Here is a 23,523-nt window from a genome sequence, read left to right on the forward strand (position 1 = left end):
AGGTTCACACATACTTTCCTAGTGGTGGAAGACCACCACAGAGGCCCCAATTTACAGCAGTTTGCCCGTGATGAATGAACGAGTGTCAGAACATCGGCCTAAGACGAAAACTACAATGTTGCATCGTCCCTTAAGGACAAAACGGTCTAAATCTATCCTTGGCTCTTTTGCAACACCATTTATTTCAGGAGAATCACTGCAGGTGGCAAAACTGTAAACTCCAAAGTAGCTTGAACTCTTACATAAATATCAGTTTCTTCGCAAGTGTAATACGGACCAAAGTCAAAACTAGTTACAATGCTGGCTTTGAGGTAATCACAAGGCATGTATAAAACATACAGTCCTCAGCTTCTAAAAGAAAAATAGTTAGACAACAAAAATGCACTTTTCCTTCCAATTCAGGTATATCAATAACTTTCTTTGAAATACCTTGTAAATCTCTAAGGCAAGTACTGACCAGTTGATAGATGGTTTAGTTTGTAACCTGTGACAAAACCAGTTTCACCTCAGCACAAGACCACCATATATCCTTGCAAAAAACGCACCTGCTATCTCTGTTTAGAACACGTAACTATGCTGAAACATCTGCTTCACGTTGCCAGCAAGGAAAGGTTAAAATATCATCCTGGGTCCTCTAACAAGCAAACCTGTTTTCACTTGGAAACTCAGTCTGCATATAATACATGAACTTTCTATTAGGATACATAATCTTAATTAAGGAAAAACTTACCTTCCACATGCTATGAGTTATGAATGAATGCACTGCAAATCTAGTAAGGGAGAGATGAGAGTTTAGCAACCTCACCTGATTAACATTATTTATCTCTACCACAGCCATCTTCTGCCCTCCAACACTACTGCTGTACCCAAGTCTATTGACTACACATAGAAAGCTTTGAAGTAATGTCCCATTTGCTAATACAACTCCAGTGCACTCCATCAACTTGGGAATTTCTTTGCTCCTTTTTCACCACAGCACTGAGCTTCCTGTTGTCCAGCCAATTCCCCCTGTAACGCCCAGCATTTACATTAGTATGTTAATACACAGCTTCACTGTAAGGTCTGTTATAGCAGCCTAGTAAGATGATAAACAAAATAGCAACTTCAAAACATCTACTTTCAGTACATGCTTGACAAGGCAGCTGTCTGCAAGGCAGAAAAGATGATGGTACACACACTGCACTGTCTTGTCCCTTTAACTCTGGAACACCAATGAGGAATCGAAGGGCAAAATCTGGAAAGCGTAACAGCGATCACAGATCTGTCAAGTCAACTAAGGGAAACTGATGCAATATTCCAGACTACTTGCCATCAAATTGTCATAGGGATTAGTGGATTTCAAACTGAGACACCAAATGAGGTTCAGACTCGGAAGTATAAGTGATTGATCTTGCAGCGAGGAGTTTTTTACTACTGAAAGCTGGAAGCAGCATTTCAAATACTCCTTTATTCCAATACCATGGTGATAAGCAACGTATTAAGGACTATGGTATAAAGGTGGAGAGGGTGAAAGTCCCTTGTCCCTTCCCTATGCCTTTCTGCTATCTACTTTTCAAAAATATGGAAGGGAAGGAAAACATTAGTAAACATGTAAGCTAAAAACAAAGCTACACCGATAAAGCTAGCTGAGATTATGACACACAGGGGAAATAAAAAACCAGTTGCTAATCTAGATCGTAAATCAACTCTCACTAAAGTCTTGGGAAACCTTTTTAATAGGCCCTGAAGATTAAGCTTTCAGATCTTGGGCTCTGCTAAGAAAACCCAGAGAGCAAAAAACTTAACACTGGTAAGCAGAAAACACCCGCACGGTTCTGCATTCGTCAAGCTGCGGTGAAGAGATGCTTGCAGCAGAACAGCTTGTTTACACTGTGCCTGGTCTCATCAGCCCTGGATCTGATTATGAGGCATGTGGACAGGTCTCTGCAGAAACAGGGAGAGAATAAGAGACTGTAGTATAACTGGCCCAAGCAACTGCAGAATGCAGAAATGTCCTGAAGCATTTTCACATTGAAATGTTGGAAATAAAAAATCCAGAGCACTTCCTATAGATTTCTCTGAAATGCCTTCAGCTAGGTTACTAGGGGGCGAATGACAAAGTTGCAAGGTACTGCTGTAGAGAGGAACATTTAGATTTAGGATCAAGAATGCTCTTTATTTTTTGGTGAAGAAATTGCCTCCACCTTTATCAGGAAGGAACAAAATTGCTGGCAATGACAGAGGACACTGTTACAGGGAATATCAGCTGAGAAACAATGCATGGATATGAGCACACAAAGTCTGTCAGAGCTACTAAAATGAGGAGTAAAACTATGTCCTAAGGAAATCAGGCAACTAAGACAGCAAGAATATTCTGATGCAAAGGTGACTTGGAGAGACCCAGAGAGGAATCAGGCACTCTTGTATGCAACCCTGAGGGATGAGTATCTGCATGCTGCTGTGGGCCCAGCTGTATGCATGCTGCAGACGTGCTGCACACATCACACAGGAAACAGGTGGAAATTTCTTCTGTCTTGCTAGGGACAGAGGGGGAAGGAAAGCTCCGGCTCGTCTAATCTGTTGAACACAACACACAATATCAGACTGCTCACTGGCTTGAGCTTAACGTTTAAGACTTAACTGCTTCTCCAGAAAAAGTGTCAAACGCTTACATTGCTTTAGTTTGCAAACTTGATTAAAGGATTAGCAAAGTTTTCTTTTCCTGTGTGGAAGCTATTAAGAATAGGAAATTGCACAGAATATTAGATCATTTAATGTACCTACCTATTCCTCCTGTATTTCCCCACTATATATATATATAAAATATATGTATGTATATATACACACATATAACGCTTGCTTAAACAGAATGCAGTATTTGACTTTATATAGAAATATTTGCATAATGAGCCACAATGAAGCGAGATTGACACACACAGTGCATAAAACCTATTCAGTGAGAATATAATCAGCACAGATACCAGCCAGCTGGGAAAGAGTGTGGTACCACTGGACACTGTACTGCATGCAGTGTGATGGCCTGTCAAAATAGCTGGAATAGTTTTGGATACAGAAAAAACAGCTCAGTGTACTTTGGTATTATGTACTTATTACAAGCTATGTATTTATTTTGAGATCACTTGTGAAAAAAAAGTCCAATTGCAATTCCCATCATTCCCTGGTGATGGACAAGCTGACTTAAATCAAGACAAAAACGCTGTTTTCAGACCTTCCCTGCAAGCATCCCTCCTCTCTCCTTTTTGATTTCTCTTACTTAAGCACTTGTTTTTCCAGTGATTACAGTGAGCTGTTTTAGGCACACAGGGGGGCTGACAAGCTGCCCAACTTAGCACATCTACGCACAGGATCTAAGGAATGCTCTTTAGCCTTTTTAATGCAAAACACACATTCACCCCATGCATCCCATCCACGGTTTTGCCCCCTGTGATGGATCAGCTCAGAGCTAACCCTTCCCTCAGCCCTCCTTGCCGGGCAGCAGGAACCACAGCTGCCTAAACAAGCCCCCTGCGCGACACATTCAGCAATTCTGCCGCTAGCGATGAGCACCATGGCACTGTACTTTTTTCCCCCCTCTGTACGTGAACTGTAAGTGTGTACTCATACACACGAGACATTCTGAAATGCTCTAAAGCTGATAGACAATTTCTAGTGCTCTATGCAGAGAGGAATATGCAAAGAGAAACACTTCAATATGTAGGCAGAAGGAAAAGATACTTGCCTGAAACTTTTGTGTTACATAAGAGCGAGACAATTATCTCTAGTAATCTCATATTCAGGACGCTGAGTTTTAAGTCACTCTAGATATCTGGATTATTATGAGTAAAAAAACAACACTGACTTCTACTTCATTCTTACAGATTATTCATTTAAAATTTGTCAAGCGCTTTGCTTTCTGACCTCTTCTTTTCCAGGAATTGGCATTTTTCTTGTAAAATATTGTAGTCATAAAAATTGCCTGACTGCTTAAAAAGGCGGGTTAAAAAATCCATTAAAAATCAGAAATATTTTTCATCATTATTGCAGTTATCAATATTTGAAATAAAAATCACCTTATTTTGTAAGAGATGAAAAAATACTTTTACTCTCCACCAAACTTTGTAACAGCAGTCAAAATGTTATTACAGATTTATTGCAAGTTCAAAAGAATATAAATACTTGAAAATGATGTTTCTAACAGGAATTATTTTGCAGGCATGTATTTAAAAGACTGAGATTTTAGAGATTTTAAAATCTGTTCTCTGCTGAGCCTGTTTGGGGTTGAGGATAGGGGCAAGAACTCTTTCTCCTTCCTGAGTGATGAGTAACACCAGGCACATATGTGACCCAGAAAGGGGAGGGAGGCAGGGCCACTCCACTTACCTCCGTGCATATTACACGGCGCAGTGTGCAAGTCAGGTGAGAAGCTGGATTCATGCGCTGACGGCCAGTACCAACTGATGAAAGGCTCTTACTGCAAAAAGCAGCAATATGCACCCTGCCTTAGACTCCATTCCTTCTTCATGACTTTGGGCTGCAACAACAGCAATCTCTTGAGCAAGCATCACCTCTGCCTCCCTAGGACTACTTGGGGCAAGCTGCTCTTGACTACACTGGTCTTAAAGACCAATACTGTACATACCAACCGCTTGGACATTCAGGACAACAGCCTAAGGACTCACGGCAGGACACAGCCTCACACCAACTTTCATCATCTTATATATTGTACCTGCTGGTTAACAATATTATAGCCAAGATATCAATCAAATCAGTGCCCACTTCCTCTTTAACAAATCCTGGCACCATGTAGGAGGAAACTGTCCTACTTCCTAATGTCATTACTCTCAGAGCAGCTATTTTTCCCTAGATTGCTATATCTGGATTTATCTAGTTAACCCTTTATTTTCCTTGAACAGTATCTTAGGCATTGCCTCCTTTTTTCTGCAGCTCACTTTGAAACCAACTTTATCTAAGACTAAGACAACATTTTATTCTTAACAACATGGGCCTGTAAGAACTCACCTCACAACTACTATCAGAAAATGCTTTTTAAAGATTTTTGAGACTAAGGGATTAACAATACATCCAACACTTTCTTATCTCTATGGCTAGGCAAGGAGAAGAATCTCTAATGTAGTCCAGGAAGTCATCAAGTGCCTGGTAGCTGACAAAGAAGAAAACTGAGGTTTAAATGCCATCATCCTGCCTCAGAGACCTATCTACTGCAAGCAAGGGGAGGATTTCTACACCAAATTTGCTTAGCCACATTACAACGGCATACATAATATCACTAAGGCAAGCAGAAACTTAAAACTGTAGCAACACAGTATCTGTAGCACAGGACTCTATCAGGCTGGGCAAATCCAAGGCTTCCCTGCTGAGAGCTACAAGGTAAGAACTGCCAACAGCACTGGATGGACACAGGCCAAAGAATCAGATAACTGATCTCCAAACTGCATTCACCATTACTTACCAGTTTGCTTTACAATCTGGAATTCATCCTTACTCAGCTGTAAAACCCTGATCCCTTCCTCTTGGGCTCTAGACCTACACTTTATTCTCATTCGTCATTCAGGTTGGCAGACTGCAAATTTGTCCCCAGAACTGAACTCAGATTTAACAAATACTGGATCCAGATTTGACTGCCAGACAGACTGCCAGACAGAGATTTTGTAGGGGGAAAGGGAAAGTTTTGAAAACAGCCTAGAAAGTTATGCTATAAGAGACTGTAAATTTCAGCTTGCTTTGGCCTTCGTGGTTATAAACAATTAAAGGTGATGGGAACTTCCCACTCCCTTCATAGGCTCCAAAATCTGAAACAGGGAAAGGAGATAGGCTGCTCAGACTTACTTTTCAGATTGTTGCCCAAGACTTGGGGAAGCGGTGCCAGGATTTCAGAGGAGAGCGCAGTGGTCACCCTGAGTAGTATCTGGGAGAGCCCCCAACAACCTGAAGCGTGAGTCAGATGTTGGACAGAGTCCTGCTTTTCTCCATACAGTGCAATCTGTCCAAGCCTGTACTTCTGCTGAAACATGTGCTTACATCAGAACTAAGCAGAAGTCAAAATAATTGAGTTACATTCTCACTAAATTTTACATACAGTAGAAATATTTGAACAATATAGTTTTCAATAATTTCAATAAATAAATATTGCTTTCATAGCAGTGAATAGACTTATTGCAATAATTGACTCAGCTGATGTTTCACAGTGATTAAATTCACTTATACATGTTGTAAACTCATGTAAGTAGGTAAATTCATCTCATTTCTATAAATACATCTGGGAAACTTTACGATACAAAAAAAAAAACTCTTGAGAGTTTCTTCAGTGAAAGATGTTGTATGCCAATAAGAAAGATAATTGCCACTGATAGCATATTTTGCTTTGCATATTCTATAACAACATTCTTATATAACCAAATATAAAAAGGCAGTGACAGCAGATCCCGTCCTCTCTCCTTCTCTTCCATCACAACGCTAACCTGTGGCACTGTTATTTTAAGGCACTGTATTTGAGACAAGATGCACAAAGGCATTAATACTTTTATGTTAAGAGTAGGAAAGTGAGAACAATGAAGCAGCTTAAGAAATTGATAATCTTTAGAAAATGGATAAAAGTTGTAAAGTGTAAAAGTTTTGCAAGGAGACTTTACCTTTACGTACAACCCAAAGCTGTATTCTTCCACATCAATATTAAATTTTAATGATGTCAGTAACATCTTGGCACAGAAAGCAGCCAATATTCTACTAAAGTAAAATGCATGTTTTTAAAAATATTAATGTTTAGATAAAGGGATTTGGACATTGGTTTCTTGAAGGCCAGCTCAAGACCGACAAGAATTTCCAGGATAGTCAAGATCCATCTAAATACAGGGTACTCTTCCTCAGCCTAATCTTCTTCACATGATAGAGAGCAGTACATAGATCAAACTTCCCAGTTCAGCGTACAGCCAGCCTTTGACTACTCTGGTTTAAAAATGGAGCACATCTCTGATAAAAATACTGCTACCAAAATTGTATTTCCACTTATCTTTTAGGATGAAGTTTAGTATGCTAGAATTCAAGATACAGAAAACACAGGCATTCGGCTACCCACAGGATACCACTCTTCATTCTTAGAAAGGCTCCTGCTGACAGCCAAAGAAGTCTCACTTCACCACAGCAAAAGAGAAGAAGAAAAGCCTCCTACAAAATGAATGCCTTCCTCCGTTTTCCAGGTGGTCTCTTTCTTTATATCCTTTTTATACTGTAAGCTACCAAGGGACAAGGAATGTCTTTCTAGTTGCTTGTCTAGACTGTGCCTAATCTAGTGCTCCGCAAATGTACACAAGCGAGCTCTTAGCTCGTCTCAGCCCCAGCCAGCAGCCTGTGCACAGCGTCTCGCTCAGCACGAGCTCTGCTTTTCCACCTCACCAGCACAAGGAGCTCGGTTTAAATCTGAATTGTGGCACATCACAGATGTATCCTGAAAGCAGCAGTAAAAACACCTATCTAACAACAGAGTGCATCACCCCAGAGCATTCCCAAATGGCCATGCAAGCCTTTACCTATCTGCTAGGAATGCTAATAATTAGCAGTGAATAGAACTGTGGCTTGCATATCTACGAGAAATTTTACTGGGATCACCTTATTTGGGTAACAAGATAACCTCCCTTCTTGAACCAAACAGGACTAAAATGAAAAGTCATTTCCAACATAATCACAGACATTAAGAGGAAGGCTTGCTTTGTACTTGGTGGCACGAGCAAGTCAGTAATACCTCATCCACTTGCTTTCGTAATTGCATTTCTCTCCCCACACCGCAGTGCATCCAGGTGTTTCTTCTCATCAAAGCAGAGTCTGAATGCTCTCTTGAGTGCAAAGAGAGTCCTTCTGGGAGCATATTTAACACATATAGGAATTTAGTGCTGGTTCATTTAGTCTCTTTGAAGATTATGGTTAGAGTTCTTTACATCAAATGCCCTGGGTCTGTGTGCATCAATAATGGAGAATTACATTCATAGTGTTTCACAACATATTGCATGGACAAACACATATCTATTTCACACTTTGAAAGACTATTTATCTAAACTGGAAGAGCTGGAGAAGAAAACTATACCATAGACTCAAAGGAAATACTCCTTTTGATGGCTGCTATTTTGAATGGCAGACAAACTTTGTTTATAGGATGCTCTGCAATCTGAAGGAGAATTTCAACAAAAATCTTTGGTGAAGTTTAGCAATCGTTTATGACAGGTAAAAGTAGTGTATCATTTTTGCACAAAAGTTCTTTGCATTGGAAAGGTTAAATCAATCACTTGCACCATATCATTTCATATTCATCTGATGTGCATTACTTAAAAAACAAACCCCCTCATATTTACTGAAATAAAACAAAGTTCATCTGTCTCAAAGATGACAAAACCCCATTTTATTCTTTTCCTTAGAGCAAAAAAACAAGATACTTTATTTCACTGAACTTCTTTCCATACAATAAAGTATTTTTAAATTATAACAAATAATCTTGCTACAGTTCAAGTATTTGAACACCACCGTTCTTTCTTAGCAAGATAGTCTGCTTACTTCTATGAAGGAACACTGATTCAGAAATTACATTCCCATTTGAAATCTGAACTTGATCACTGCATGTAAAAAATTAAAAAATCTCTCTCTCTCTCTCTTTTCCAGTTTTACTCTGCACTTGGCAGAGTTTTGGGGATTACCAATTGCATAGTTTAAATTGATGAGCCGCCTGCTTTACCTGATGTTACCTTATTCTAACATGACTTACTCTAAGTCTTTCTCCAGACTCTGCCAGAGAGGACCAAAATCAGGAGTAAAGCTGAAGCTGAAAAGGAAGCAAGCATTTATGAGACTGAAGAAAGAAAAGGAAGAGGAAAGCCAGTCTATGCATTTTTTCTGCCCTTGCTTTAAAAACTACTAGTTGCACCACCACTAATGTTATCAGTAGAGCAGACACTCTCCTATCCAGCCACACAACCCTCACTTTCTTAAATTCTCTCTGCACACAAAATATAGCGGGTGCTCTACCAAAACAGAAAATTTTAAAATGCATTAATACGAGAACAAAAAATAACGTTGCTTTATGGTATTCGGTATTTCTTTAGAAATCAAAGTGCAATAAAGCTAAAAGACAGTATTTTATTAATAAAAGTATTACCTAATAATTTAGCAACATAATTTTCATGTTTCTTAAACATGTTATAAGCTTAATCCAATAAACATTTTGTAATTAAGCAGAAGGATGGGAAAACATTTTGGAAAAGTAATGGGGAAGGAGAAAATTACATACAATCAGGAAGTGGATGCTAGGCTTCGTATCACAATGCTCTTATCTCTCAAAAGGTAGAAAAGTCAACTCAATGCATCTAGAATTTAACTCTGATAGAATCTGTTACTCCCAGACCTACATTTTACATTTCCACTATCTTCCATTTTCAAGCAGGATTTGGAGAATTAAAAACTGTCCTTTCTTTCATCTTCAGGTTCACACCCACTTATCCATTTCTGTAGTTCCTGAGAATCATTTATTTTCCATACTTCGGAAAAAGACTTCAGCTTTTTTCTGGGGGGGAAAAAAAAACAGGGACAATTTCGTAATTTAAACTCAAACCTTGAAAGCCATACCATCATTTGCAAAATTTTATACACAGTTAAAAATAGCAGTATGCATAGCTCAAAGCACTGAGAGCCATATACGGTAAACAATCAGTTAAGGTTTTCTTCTATTTGTATTACAGCTCTAGGATAGTCAATGTAATTTTACAAATAACCTATAGGATCAGAAGCATAAACAAAATGAAACAGAAGAGTCAACAGAAGTAAAACAAGAAGGCAAATAAACAGTATTCTAGTTTGTACAGATACAGATGTTCAGCATTCAGTTCTCCTATAAATTTGCACCGTTAGAATCCGTAAGAAAATTAAGGGAAATTGCATTTTCAAGATCAGTTAATATAGACATGCTTCTGTATGTTAAGATTTAAGAAAGACTGTTAAGAGTTGTAATAAACAACAATAAGACATTTAAAATGGGTTAGCACACATTCCTGATGAGAGAAGATGTCAAGACTGGATGGAATTACCCAGTGGATTTTGTTAAATAATATGAAAGTAATTACAAATAAATGACAAGGTAATTGGCCTGTGGGCATCATAGCACACTATACTGCTACGTACAGGTCTGAGTTTGGTTCCCAAGATCACATCTGTATTTCTAGACAGGAAGCCATTAAGTTCCTGTGGTGAGGAAGGAACTTTGGTCCATGGGACTTGACCTCGCCTGTGCAGGCCAGATGCTCACTGTTTAGGCTCAATGGTAAATTACATATTTTATTCTCTCCTTCTTAAGAAATATTTTTATCAGCCCAGAAGGCAAGTACTTTTCTTCTTTAATAAAACACGCAACTGTAAAATGCTGTGAAGCAATAAAACTATTGCAATATATTAGAATCAGCCTAACAATTTTGTCCTTAAAACACAGCAAAATACAAAATAAAACCATAGATTAAAAAAACACATCATTTTTTGATAGTTTTTATTTATTACCACAGATACACCACAATAAACCTCATACGCATTTTAAAATTGGTTATGCCTCTTTTGGGTAGGAGCTACATAAAAATACTTTGATGTTTACATCACACTTTGACAACAAAGGAAATAAAGAGGAATATATGAAAGAAAGTATTTTTATCATAAGCTTCACAGAACAACTGGAAGAATTAAAAATTTTGTAATAGAAAAATTTATGCACTGTGAAGTCATCAGACACATCTGATATTTTGTAATTTTTCACGGACGCAAGGTTGAGGTTCTTACATAGATGCACGAAGGTAGCTATAAAGCGCACAAAAGAGATTTATGGTGAAGGGCTGAGCCGGCGCAGTGACATAACGCACAGGACTGGCAGCTCCGTGCAGTTGGTGCTGCTGTCCCGGGGACCCCGGCAGCCCCCTGGCAGCTCCAGGGGGAGGCACGAGCAGCACCCGCTCTAAAAGAGGGAGGCCGGTGCAGCAGGCGATGCTGCAGCTTCGCAGCCACCCGAACTCCGCACTCCGCCAGCGTGCCAGCCGCTGCCAGAACGAAGAGTCTCCCGTCCCCTCTCACTCCAGCCCGTCCCTTTGCCGAGCAGCGCTGCCCTTCTCTCGGAGGGGGCGCAGCGAGCCCCTTGCAGCAGCCGCAGCCCGCAGGGACGACCTCCTCTCCCAGCCACAGCAGCCCGCAGCCCAGGCGGCAGCGAGCCGTCACCTACCCGGGATTCAAATCCTGGTGTCCTGTGTCCTGACTCATCACTGTTGTAGATTAAATATTTGTTCTTTTTTTCCCCACTTTACAAAATACAAGCATACTACACACCAAAAGCTCAAATACAGATGGTAGCTTACGTATTCAAAAGCTGCAAAACACTCAAGTCCCCCAAGTGAAATTACCTAGTCAGCCTGAGCTCTACCCCTCTGTGTGCACTGCAGAAAGTCTTCTAATTACATGATCACATACTATATTTTTTTGCATATAGGTTTTGCACGCAAAAAACTCTCTTTTTAGCAATGGATGCATTCTAGAGCTCTACTTGTACCATAGCCAAGCAATATCCTAACATGGCTTTGTCAGATCAAAGGAAGATAAACCAAATGGACACATTTTATTGTTTCACATGTCAATCTGATTGCACAAAAACATTGGCTTTGCCATTCATATCGTCATCTTTCTGGAGCATAACTTTTTCTTATTTTCAGAACCCCATGCCTCTTACAGCAACAGAGTTAAGACACTGAAAATATATTTCTCAGAAATAACGTTCCATAATTTACAAAAGTAAAACAAGTTATTATCAATAAACTGTCATATATCTTCAATATAGTGTTCTTATTTTGCTTTCTTAAAGAGATAAAAATTGGCTGTAAGCTCTAGACACTGTTGCACTCCAAACGAACTGTCTGCAGCTACAAATAATTAGTATTTAAAATCTTCTCTTACACAGTACTGCTGCTAGGATTATTTGTGCCCATCAGGCAAGAAAGGTCTCGATTTATTATATTCCTAAAGAACTACTTGAATTTTACGGATAGGGCTACCACTAAAAATAGCAGCAATAAAAAATTCAGTGGAAATGCATATAACCATTAAGCTTTCTACATCTAAATTGTGTAGGACGTACAAAAGTGATGCTATTTGATATATAAGAGAATTTTCATTACTAGTCTGATATTTAAGGTATATACGTCCCTAAATGAAAACCAGTTCTCAGAGAAGTATTAAAATCTCCAGACTTCCAGTATAATTCTGTATATGTGCAGCACAATCAAAATCTGCCATAAATATTTAAAGTTAAACCAGAAGCACAATTATCAGTGCTCCCTTCTATACTGTAGTCTACAAATACAGTTTCAAATTCCAAAGCAAATAATACACTTAATAAATTAAACCTATTTTTACTATCGCTGGTAAGAATAAAAATAAGTATTACATGGTAAAATCATACAAAATTATTTCAATAATTTAATCTAAACCTTTCCTTGAAATGGATAGTACAATTTATTAAATATTTTTTGAATATTTTGTTTCATTTTCTCCTCCCTAAAGTGTTGAAAGATATCTGAAGCAGCTCTTAGTGTTCTTTTTCTCTAAACATCCAATGTGAAATGCTCTTCCACTCACATCTGCAAGTTTCATTAGAAGAAAGAAAACTGCAATTGTTCTGACCTTTTCATGTTCACCAATTCCTCCAACTCCTTTGATTTGTGAGCTGCCTTCTTCAAGATTTCTTCAGGAACATCTGCTAGTTTGGCAACATTTAGCCCATAACTCCTTGCGCTGACTCCTTTAGTTATTTGATAAAGAAAAGTGATAAATTCAGGATCCTCTTCATCCTCAGATCCTAAAGAATAAAACCAAAATCAAAAAACTATTATATTAATGGAGTGTAATGGTCTGAACACTGAAATGACTGAGACGGTGGTCTCATTATCATTCATAGCTCACATGAGATTAATTCCATTGAAGTAACACAAAATTGGAAAAATGTTTCCTTGACTCCACCTCATACCTGCATATTATCGGACTGATAAAATGCTTTACTGTAGTTTTACCTGGTGTCTTATCATACAAGAGTGTGTGCCTGTGCGTGCATACATGCAGGCAGGCTATATACTCAGGTTCTTATCCCTGAGGCTGACGAGGCTGTTAACAACTTAGAGTCTTTTTAAATGTGAAATGGATTATTTGTGCTGTAACCAAAGTATTGCATCTCATGTCTGCCCAGCAATTACAGAATAAAGGAGACATCAGTAATCCTGCAATTAAGAAGCCTTTAAATACAGCAAAACAAAAAGCTTCTGGCTGTCAGGAAATAGAAAATGCTCAGGAAAAAACAGGTGAGGATGGTGAATCTTCAGTTATGGAACCCATCGTCTTTTTCTTTTCCATGACAATAAGATGGAGAGCTGTCATTATAAATGAAAGAGTTGTAACATAAGAGCTGTCATTATAAATGTAATGACTCCTTCTTCCTCTTTAGGCATCCTTGCTACATCCTCCGCTATCCAGGATTTTTGTTGACAGCAGACAAACTATGGCCTCATTCTCTGCCATTCATTCTTCTGTCTTGTCTTTCAAAAATGCAATTTTGGGGGGAAACAACAGAGATTTCCATAAATGCTGATGACTCAGGTTAACTCAGTCCAAATGATTTAAGTCAAAGTTTGGAAAAAACATACCATAAAATTCACATTATTAAAATGATTCAAATGTCAAGATAACAGACACAAGAGACAAAAACACAGGCGAAGTAAGAAATGTAAATATGTTGTTGCTCCCAGGCTGTGGTACAAGGCTGAAAGCACCATGTCCACTGTGCTTGCCTGAGCAAAAGAGCAAAGGCTGCGTATGGCCTGAAGGTTCAGGCCAACTAATGTTGAAAGTGCTGATAACAGCACACAAACACAGAAGAATAGGGTTTCATGGAGACAGTATCTGAGGAAGAATAAATATTGAATAACGTTCTCATCTCTATTGATCTCATCAGATACTGAAATGTCACAGTTCAACCACTGAACTCTATGTCAAAAGGACATGCTGATGTGCGGACAGGTGATGCTCTTAACTGGGAACATCAACGTGACTAGACAGTGGTCATCTAAACACAGTATTATAGGTGATGCTCTTAACTGGGAACATCAACGTGACTAGACAGTGGTCATCTAAACACAGTATTATATTCATGCGTTAGTGCTCCAAGTTAACACACACTTCAGGGATTCCTGCTTCTGAAGTTAAACAGAACACAACAGTCAACTCTCCCTCCACTAAACCTCCATCTGAATTTTATGAGCATGTTGCTTATCTGAATGTGTGAAGATAAGCACTCTATAAAATCAGGTTATAGCATGGAAAGGATGAACAGGGGTTCCTTTTCTGCCCCTTCTGATTCAAGAACCGGGTCTATCAAATGAAGGTACATGTTGTTTTAAAACAGTTTCAAAACAAACAAAAGGAGGTGATTCTTCACACAATGCAGAATTAAATTTTGGAGCTCCTTGAGACAATATAATAAAGATGCTAAAAGTATACATGTATCCACAGGGAAAACTAACAGCCTCATGGAAGAGAAATCCATTGAAGATTATTAAAAAGCAGAAATCTCACCTGAGTATTGAGGCTCCCTGAACAGCTAGTATTTGGATACAATGAAATCTTTTAGAGAAATAGTCACCATATGTTTGATATATTTTTATACTCCTCCCTAATCCTAAGTATTTGGCTACTGTGAAAAGGATATTGGGCTGAGTGAATCTTTGATCTGCAGCAGCTCAGTCATTCTTATATTAATTGAGAGAGACATGGATGTTCAGTTTTGAATCCCCCCCCCCAAATATGAAATATAAGCTGATACTCTAGTGAGCTTAGCTGTATCATTTTATATTCAGGTTTAAATTACCATTCCAATTTTACATCTTCTGCCTATACCTATAGTGCCAGAATCTCAAATGTATTTATACTGTACCTTTTTGTTCACCACTTTCCTCCTCATTCACCAAGAAAGCCATGTGGTAATTACCAACTTTTTCTGGATACACCTTTTCTAGCTCACAAACTGAGGGATAGTGAGTGACAAACAGTGTCAGTGATTCCACCTGCAACAATGAGATAGACACATATGAGAGTCTGCTTTTTATTTTATTTATTTTATTTTTTATTTTTTTCCCCAAACACACCAGCATAATACTGGTATCCTTTCTCCACAGTTCTTTACTCTTGTTCAGACATGTCACATCTCTGCAGAAAGGAAACCTATCCCATATCAGAGTCAACCTACCACAATACAGGCTAAGAACACCTTTACGAGCATCTGTTAGATTTAATACTTACGTCTCTAATAAAATGTTCAAGTGTAGCATAAGCAATAGCAATTCCATCATGAGTGCTAGTTCCTCTTCCCAGTTCATCCAAAATTACTAGTGATCTTGAGGTTGCTTTTCTTATTATCTCAGCAGTATCTGTCAGTTCCTCCATAAAGGTACTTCGGCCTTTGTAAATGTTGTCTGCTGCCCCCATTCTGCATTGGGATAGAAAGCAGATCAACTTATTAAGTTCAAACAAAGTCCGGAGGAAGCAACTTATGCACCATTAAATAAGGGCTTACAAGCATTCCCCAAGACAGCAAAGTATACTGACCCTGGGGGCACCTTGGGGAGGTTAGGCTTTAGGGACAGCAGAGAATATTTCTGTACCAGCAATAATCTAGTCCCAAGGTAAATTCCTCATCCCACATAACTACAGGAGTTAAGAAAAAGGAGCTAGACAAGGAGGTTTTCTTGGCATGCAATTCTATCTTGACAAACCGTACAAGGACCCTGGGAATTCAGATCAGCCAGCTATCTAGCACAGATAGCTGTGAAAATGAATGTTTCTTCTTAAATCAGAGTTTAGTCCTTTGTTTTCTTTAAATGCTTATGTCACCTGCTATTATCAGTTATTAGCATTTCCATGCAGAAATACAGCGTAAGCTCACGTGACTGGGCATTTGTACATCCAGATACACCTTAGCTCTTTCAGGAAGTAACAAAATAACAGTGATTTCTTCCAATTATAAAGGTATACAATCTCACTAGTATGTCTAAAGATAATTTTAAGAGAAAGAAATTTAACTCCCTTCATCCTCTTACACAACTGTACTCGAACTTACCAACCTCCATATGGTTAACGGTTCTCCTCTGCTCTACATATGTGCCCTCCCATGCATATGCACACACGTGCACAAATTCTTTTATGTTTCATACAAGTTTAAGACTGTTCTAGAGTCACTCAACCTTCAGCCCTCATATGCTATTTCAAATTGTGAAATTGCATTTTTCATCTCTGAAACCTGTTGGTATTTCACCTTTTTTCTTTTGCAGTGTTTTTTGTCTATCCAATAAAATACTCTTTCTACCTGGAAGAGAAAACATTTCCTTCTTCTACATACGTTTTTCAATTATGTTAATTACATTACAACATCACTTTTGAGATAAGTTATCATTAGTTGGCCACTGAGCATGGCTGTAAAAACGGTCTGTTCATTCTCATCAGCCAACAGAATAATTACCTACAAGTTGCACCAATTTAATGCAGACTCCAACTCCAAGGCTTAGTATACATTAAATTTTCAAATAGAGCAGCTGGCTACGACAGTATTTAAAGCCAATGAAAACCTTTAAAGAGAGTCCCAATATAGCTTTTTCTCTAAGTCTTTTGCTGCATCTCTAATGCAGTTGTGTCCATTGCCTACAGAAGCACCAGCAAGACCTAATCGTTTTATGTGGATCTTACAATCGTCAGGAGTAAGCGATCACCTACATCAAAAACTAGCCAGCTGGACACAGTAAAATTATGTTTTCTATATACTCTCCAGTTCCTGCCCTTAAAACTTGGTACACTGGCATGCATAACTTAGCAATATGCAAGCCTTCAAGCACAAATGAACTAATTTTGGCTGGAGATGGGCATCACGATTCAATGAGCAGGACGAGTGTTTACGTAAATTACTTTTTTGAACACCTATGTATCTGCATACTCACAGCAGGTATGCTCCAAAATGCTCTGAAAGAAAGGTGATTTTGCACACAAACTAATTAAACTTTACATTAGTTTTACTGAATTAAATATGTAATTCCAGATATCGAGACATTCTGAAATTAACGTTTTATTAAGCCACTCACCACCATAATCATTTTAAATGCCTTAAATATGCACTGAGTTGTTAGGAACTGCGAATATATTACTGAGTTTCTTAAAGCGGTTTTCCCCTGTCCTGTTTCATAGTTTGCTTCAGTCAACATCATGTACTACTGCAAAATTAAACAACATACCCTTTATTGCAACATTGTGCAAATCTACATATAAATTAGACCTGTCTTTGATACTTTTAACTACAAATAAATTTCCCAGAAAGACAGTACTTTTTATGTCTAAGCAACCTCTGGCTCCATACTGGGCAGCTTTAACCTTAATTTCCAAACCTAGCATTAGTAGTAGTATTATTTTCTTTTTAATTTGGTTTTTCATTATTGGGATAGCATCTATACAACCAACCAGTCTGTTCCATATGTATGATGATTACACTGAGAATTCTCAGTTCTATTTTTTTCTTGGATTGCATCATTTCCATAGAGCCCTCAAAATCATTTAGCCATTCTGAATCTAATTTGCAATCACAGAAACAGTTGCCAGAACTTCCTCACTAAATGGTCAAGATACAAGCAGAAACAAGTATTATCTTCCTCTTGTTGTTAACAACAGCTGTAAAACAAGCCTTTCTTTTCAGCATCTTAAATATTCAAATCCAGCTCAGGCTTATTTACAGATTAGAAAAAAACCCTTGTAAATTTTTAAATGCCATAAAAACTCTTAAATGTCATTCTTAAAAAGGGATAAAATTGCTCTTTCTGCCTCTGCATTTGAGAATCCTGTACGAATCACACTTCCTTAAAAATTAAGTGATAAGCAGTATTGTCCCAGAAATAAGGAGAGACAATTGTTTTATGTGGATGATTGCATTTAGAATGTTAATGGTTAATATGCATCAAGGTATTGTTCTCTCAGTGTATGCTATATAATTAATGATACAATAAGTATTTGAGTCAAAACACCTATGGCTTAAACAATTGTTTTTATTAGAGTTTAAGTCAGTAGTAGTAGTAGTAGTAGTAGTAGTAATAAAGACACTAAACTTCTAAAAGGTACAATTACTCTGAATTAATATTTTAATGTATTGTGCTTCCTAAGTATTTTTAGACATGAAAATATTAGGGTTTTTTTAAATAATATTTAATAGGGTACAGATTATTTATCATTGCTATCAGCTGCTCTATAGGTAATATCTGGGATGCCATTTTCATGAAATTGTGCAGAAAAAAACGTTATATACGTTATATAAACGTTATATTTTCATCCTGGTCTTAATGCTGCCAGCACTAAAGTCACCTACTTAACTTTTTACACATGGTCCTAATAAAGTTTCTAAGACTAATTATTTAGTAAGGTGCCTAAAATGAAATCTTTTTTTTTATTTTATATGTAAACAAAAACAGCTATTTGTTTGGATTTTAATACTGCATTCACCACCATGGCTAAAGACGATAGCATGAAATACGCCAAGAGGAACCACTGATCTCAGAACAGATGGATGCAGGCTTGTTATGCTCTACCCACACTCCCTTTTCTTCCCCCTCTTAATTAAAAAATAATGACTAAAAAGGACAGGGAAAAAAAGGTTGCAGCAGAAGAGGACAGGCACAATAGAAAACCACTAGAGCAGGAGCAGTGCCACTCAGCTCTCCCAGCTCCACTCCTTACAACACCTGCTGCTGAAAGGAGCAACGCAGTTAATATAAGAACTTCCATCTCTGCTATGGAATTTCTAACATCGACATTCAGGAAGATTATTGCATTCTGCCCACGAGGAGTGTGCAGACATCCAATGTGAAGAGCGCCTCTTTAGTGCTGGCAAGAGATCCATCGCTCCTCAGCAACTGCAATTTGGCTAGAAACCACTTGTTATAATATCTCTTTGACAGCCAACCTAATTTCATACAATTAAAAGCTCTTCAACTTATAATACCCAACATGTTTATTATGTAAAGAAAAATGAATTTAGGATTTTTTACCTCTTTTTAGTGCTAAATTTCAAAAGTAAAGATTCTTGTCTATAACCTCAGGAAAAAAAAATAACAAAGATGCAGTTTTTTCATAAATTAATCCTGCAGGATAAGCTGGATGATGTGCAACAGTAGTGAGCTTTATGTAAATCAGTTAGCACCACATGCCTAACTTACATGTGTTCTTCTTGAAGAAAAGGCACAGATTTCTTTATACTGCACTAGCAGCACTCAAATGGCTGATTTTTTAAGCTAGCTTTCCAGGGTCAATGCATCCACAGAGTACCAACCTTTTTCAATATAAGCGCTCACCATTCTGGGAACGTATCCCGTATTATGTCTTGTTACTGGACTCTGTAAATTCGGGGAAATTTCTAATGATACAAGATGTGACAGCATACAGAAACCACTGGAATCAAAAGTAGTGTAACTTTCTCCCTTGTATCCCAAGAATATTTAGAAAGTCAGCACCAGTTTAAACCTGCTCTCAGTACACATGAACTAGTATTGCTATATTCTATGGCCCTGAGTGTTTCCTCAAAGTCTGGGGGCTTTGACAGTCACCCACGTGTGGATGTCCACACAAGCCTTCTACTTGTGTGGAAGAAGGCAATGAAACTGAGGCCAATGAGCGGCACCTGGAACTCTTTCGCTCAGCAAGCTGCTATTACTGCTCCCAAAAAAGTCAAAGCATCTTGGGGAAGGGGACAGACCTGTGTGGTCTCCTGTGTGGACCTCAGGTATTTTATTATTCTTTATTAGCATGAACCCTCCCACTACCTGTGAAGATAACCAAGGAACTTCAATGCTCCCAGTAGTAACAAAAACTAACCACACAGCACTGAACAAATCCTAGAAAACCCAATTACAAGGGCATTTTCCAAAAACCTTATTTTCAGACAGCTGTGAACATCATGATGCTATGTATTCATTCCTACTTTATGCACCATCACATTAAGAAAAAGCATTGATGAAATTGAAGATTTTTCACCTTGATTTTAGAAATATGCACTTGATTTTAAAAGTTGAAACCTAGTGCCTCTTACAGAGGAATAAATCTAATTAGCATGGAGTCTCTACAGACCCCCTTTGCAGTGGCTGCAGCATCTTCAAGAGAAGACATTCACGCTTCCAGATATGGTTTGACTTCCCAGGCACTAGAACTGAAGTCAAACTTCTTCACAGAATATACTTATAATCAAATTGTTTATTCATCAAAAACAATTAAGACAAAAACCACTTTTTTTCTGTGAGCATATCCCAAACACAACACGTAGAATACTCCTCTCCCAACAACCAAGATTCCTTCTGTGATTCAAAGAGAACACCAAGAAAAAACTCAAAAACACGTTTCTAACTTAACTTTACAGTTTCACTCACTCTCTCTCTCTCATGCAAAACTCCTTCAAAACATGATTTCAAAGCTAACTGTATTTAAACAGGATTTATTTAAATTAGAATAACTAGTTTACAAAAAGAAAAGACTGGACGGAGTCTTGTCTTATAATTTATCTCTCTTCTGGTATGGGACTGTTCTGTACAATATACTCATATTTTTAAAGAAGATTTCATAATAACTGCTCTTACTCTTTTGCAGAAAGCAGCCTTTCCAGCTGAAGTTTTACATGTGGTGTCAGCAAAAAAAAAGAAATGGCTGGAAAAGTGTGGGCGTTAACTGAAGATCTTTATGAGAACAGAAAAGCTTCGTATTGATCCTGACATGAGTAGAAGAACACAAATGTAATTTCATTTTAACGCTTAGCTGCATCTTCTCCTGTTAATCTATGCTACCAAACTTTCTGTTAGGCACATAGTGGCAAATTTACTCAATCAAAGTCTTAAGAGAGGCATTAATGGTTTAATATTATTATATAAATAAGTGCCTGTTCTGAACCTTTCCATAATCCTCAACCAGGTACTATTAAAAAAAAAAAAAAAAAAAAAAAAAAGGCAAAACACAATCCTGCCCTCTTCACATTGAACAGGACAGACTTCTTCAGTTAAAAGCAGTTTGCAAATGGGTCTACCGAGAAAATGAAAACAGAAACACTAAGCTGAGGACTGGAGGCTGACTACTGCACATCCTCTCCTACCCTGGTCTCAAGTATCCAAAAACCTCTAACCAGATCAATCATTCAGCTTAGCCACAGAAGTGGTTTAAAAACCCCAAATATTTTAGAAACACACACTCAGGCAGCGAATGAAAATTTCACAGTGGTTAGCCTAAAAGTACCCTGAGTCGGATATTCTAATCCTGGCTATGAAAATATGCAATGAAAGTTTATTGAGTAATTCTTTAGAAGATAACATCTGCAAACTTACAACAGTTCACTGGCAAGAAACTGGTGCTTCACCACCACCCTCTCTGCCCTGTCAAATGCTGGTAAATCATGTACTTTATTTCTACCAAATAATTCTATTAAAGATTCAAACCAGAAACTGATTGTAATAAAAATAATTCACAAAAACTGCAATTACAGAATTCAAAAAAGTAACTCAGAGTAGGGGTCAGAATGCTATTGGGACAGCTGGCATTTCTGCACTGTGCACGAGCAATTTCCAAAAGCTGTGTACAAGCTCACATGGTTGGCAACAGTAGGAAGTAAGAGGACGCTTGTAATATAAACCTATTTACAGTCAACACGCACGCACTCACTCAATTATTTCTACACCTGTTTTAGTTTAGCTTGGTTGGTTAGAGCGCAGTGCTGCTAATCCCAAGGCTGCGGGTTCAATCCCCGTAGGCGCTACACTGAGGGCTGCACCAGATGATCTCCAGAGGTGCCTTCCAACCTCACCATTCTATGATCCTACGATTTGCAAACTATAAATGAAGAAATACCCATGGTACATTACTTCATCTAAAAGAACAGTGGTTGAAAAACCTGACAGGATGCATTACACATTTAGTGTAAACTACTTTTTTATTTTGTAAATTATTATAGACAACACGATATTCCCAGTTGCTGCGAACTTAATGAAACTAGTGAAGCCAAACACTGCCAGGGGACACAAACTTTGCATAATCCTGAGGAAAGAGTGATACAGGCACATCCAAAGTTACATTAATACTCACTCCCCTACACTTGCCTTTTATCAGTTCCTTTTCCACACCACCAGAAACTGAAATAGCCGGAACAAGCCACCGCTTAAATCCTTACGACCGTGTCGAGCTGGCCGCGGGGCTGAGCGAGAGGCACGCTGCGCGTCCCGAAGCCCCGGCACCCTGAGAGGAACCGCTCTGACAGGCGAGCTCGCGCGACCTGAACTGCATCGACTTTTTTTGCCGAAAGCCACGGGAAGCAACAAAACCATCAGGCGGTTCGCGGCAAACACTGACTATTTTAAAAGCTTCACCCGCCAGAAGCAGGCAGGGCCGAGCTGAGAGCTCCCCAGCGCGCCGCGAGGTGAGGGCACTCGCGAAGGGCCCTGCAGGTGGGCAGCGGGGCTCCCGTCAAAGCGGGGAGCTCGCCGCCACTTCTGGACTCTTCCAGAACTAAAACCTCTTGAGGGCTGGGAGTTTCAGAAGTATTTTTAAAACATCCCTCAAGTTACTCAACAGGCGCAACTGCAACAACGCAGACACAGCAGCAGAATTAGAGCAAGCGACTTCGAGAACGTTTCTAGGAACGTGGCTTTCTAGGCACACCTGCAAATTATCCAAAGCTGTGCTTCACGCTTCGGATTCTGGGATTTATATTCACATACATTCGTATAGTATGCTGAGGAGTATTTGATTAGAGCAAATTAACCCGCATTCCTCCAAGACCTACGGAGAGCAACGTGAAGACCTGCTACACCCGCAGTTGCTCCAATTCTATGTTAGGACACCCACAGGATTTTACAATTAATATGTCAAAAGATTGTTCTGCACAGGTCTATCAGCTTTGATGTTTACTTTAACATCAAACTAAACAGTTCTCTTTCCTGCCCTCCAAGAGAAAGTTGTGATTTGTCCCTGTACAGAGCTACCAACCTGAGTGAGGTTTCCACTGCCACCCCGCTCCCCGGACCAAGAGACCTGCCAGCACCAGCAGCGTGTGCTGACGGCCTGGGACGAGATGGAAAAGCAGCTTTACGAAGGCTCCATTAAGCAACTGAAGCTCCAAAGATATGCTCGTACCTGGGTTTCTCTGTAGCAAATGGCTGTTTAAATTTTATTGACTGCCAGGAGAAGGAACAGATTAAAAGCACAACCATTTTGCTGAAGGCTAAGTTAGAAGAGCAGATACTCAAACGTGGGCGTTTGCTAGCGAGCCATCAACGCTGGCCTGAAGAAGCTGACAAACGGAGACAAAAGACCCATCCCGAAACGTGCTCCGCTTCCCACGTCTCCCTGGCGGATTCCAGCGAGGCGACTCGAGGTAATTACGTTACGTTACTGTGCATATGTAGCTGAAGGATTGAGGCC

The 23,523-nt window shown here is 38.8% G+C and overlaps 1 protein-coding gene across 1 annotated transcript in view; it reads right to left on the bottom strand.

Moving 5' to 3' along the window:
- Positions 1-8,364: 8,364 nt before the first annotated feature.
- The window catches only part of MSH3 (mutS homolog 3), a 108,694-nt gene continuing 93,535 nt past the window's right edge, over positions 8,365-23,523 (bottom strand). Inside the window, exons 21-24 of the mRNA XM_062600119.1 lie at positions 15,346-15,532; positions 14,981-15,110; positions 12,682-12,856; positions 8,365-9,541 (exon numbers count right to left, since the gene is read on the bottom strand). Of these exons, the coding sequence (XP_062456103.1) occupies positions 9,433-9,541; positions 12,682-12,856; positions 14,981-15,110; positions 15,346-15,532 (601 nt within the window). The 3' untranslated portion in view covers positions 8,365-9,432. The remainder of the gene's footprint in view (positions 9,542-12,681; positions 12,857-14,980; positions 15,111-15,345; positions 15,533-23,523) is intronic.

This window comes from Rhea pennata, chromosome Z, assembly GCF_028389875.1.
Source record: "Rhea pennata isolate bPtePen1 chromosome Z, bPtePen1.pri, whole genome shotgun sequence".
Lineage (NCBI taxonomy): Eukaryota > Metazoa > Chordata > Aves > Rheiformes > Rheidae > Rhea > Rhea pennata.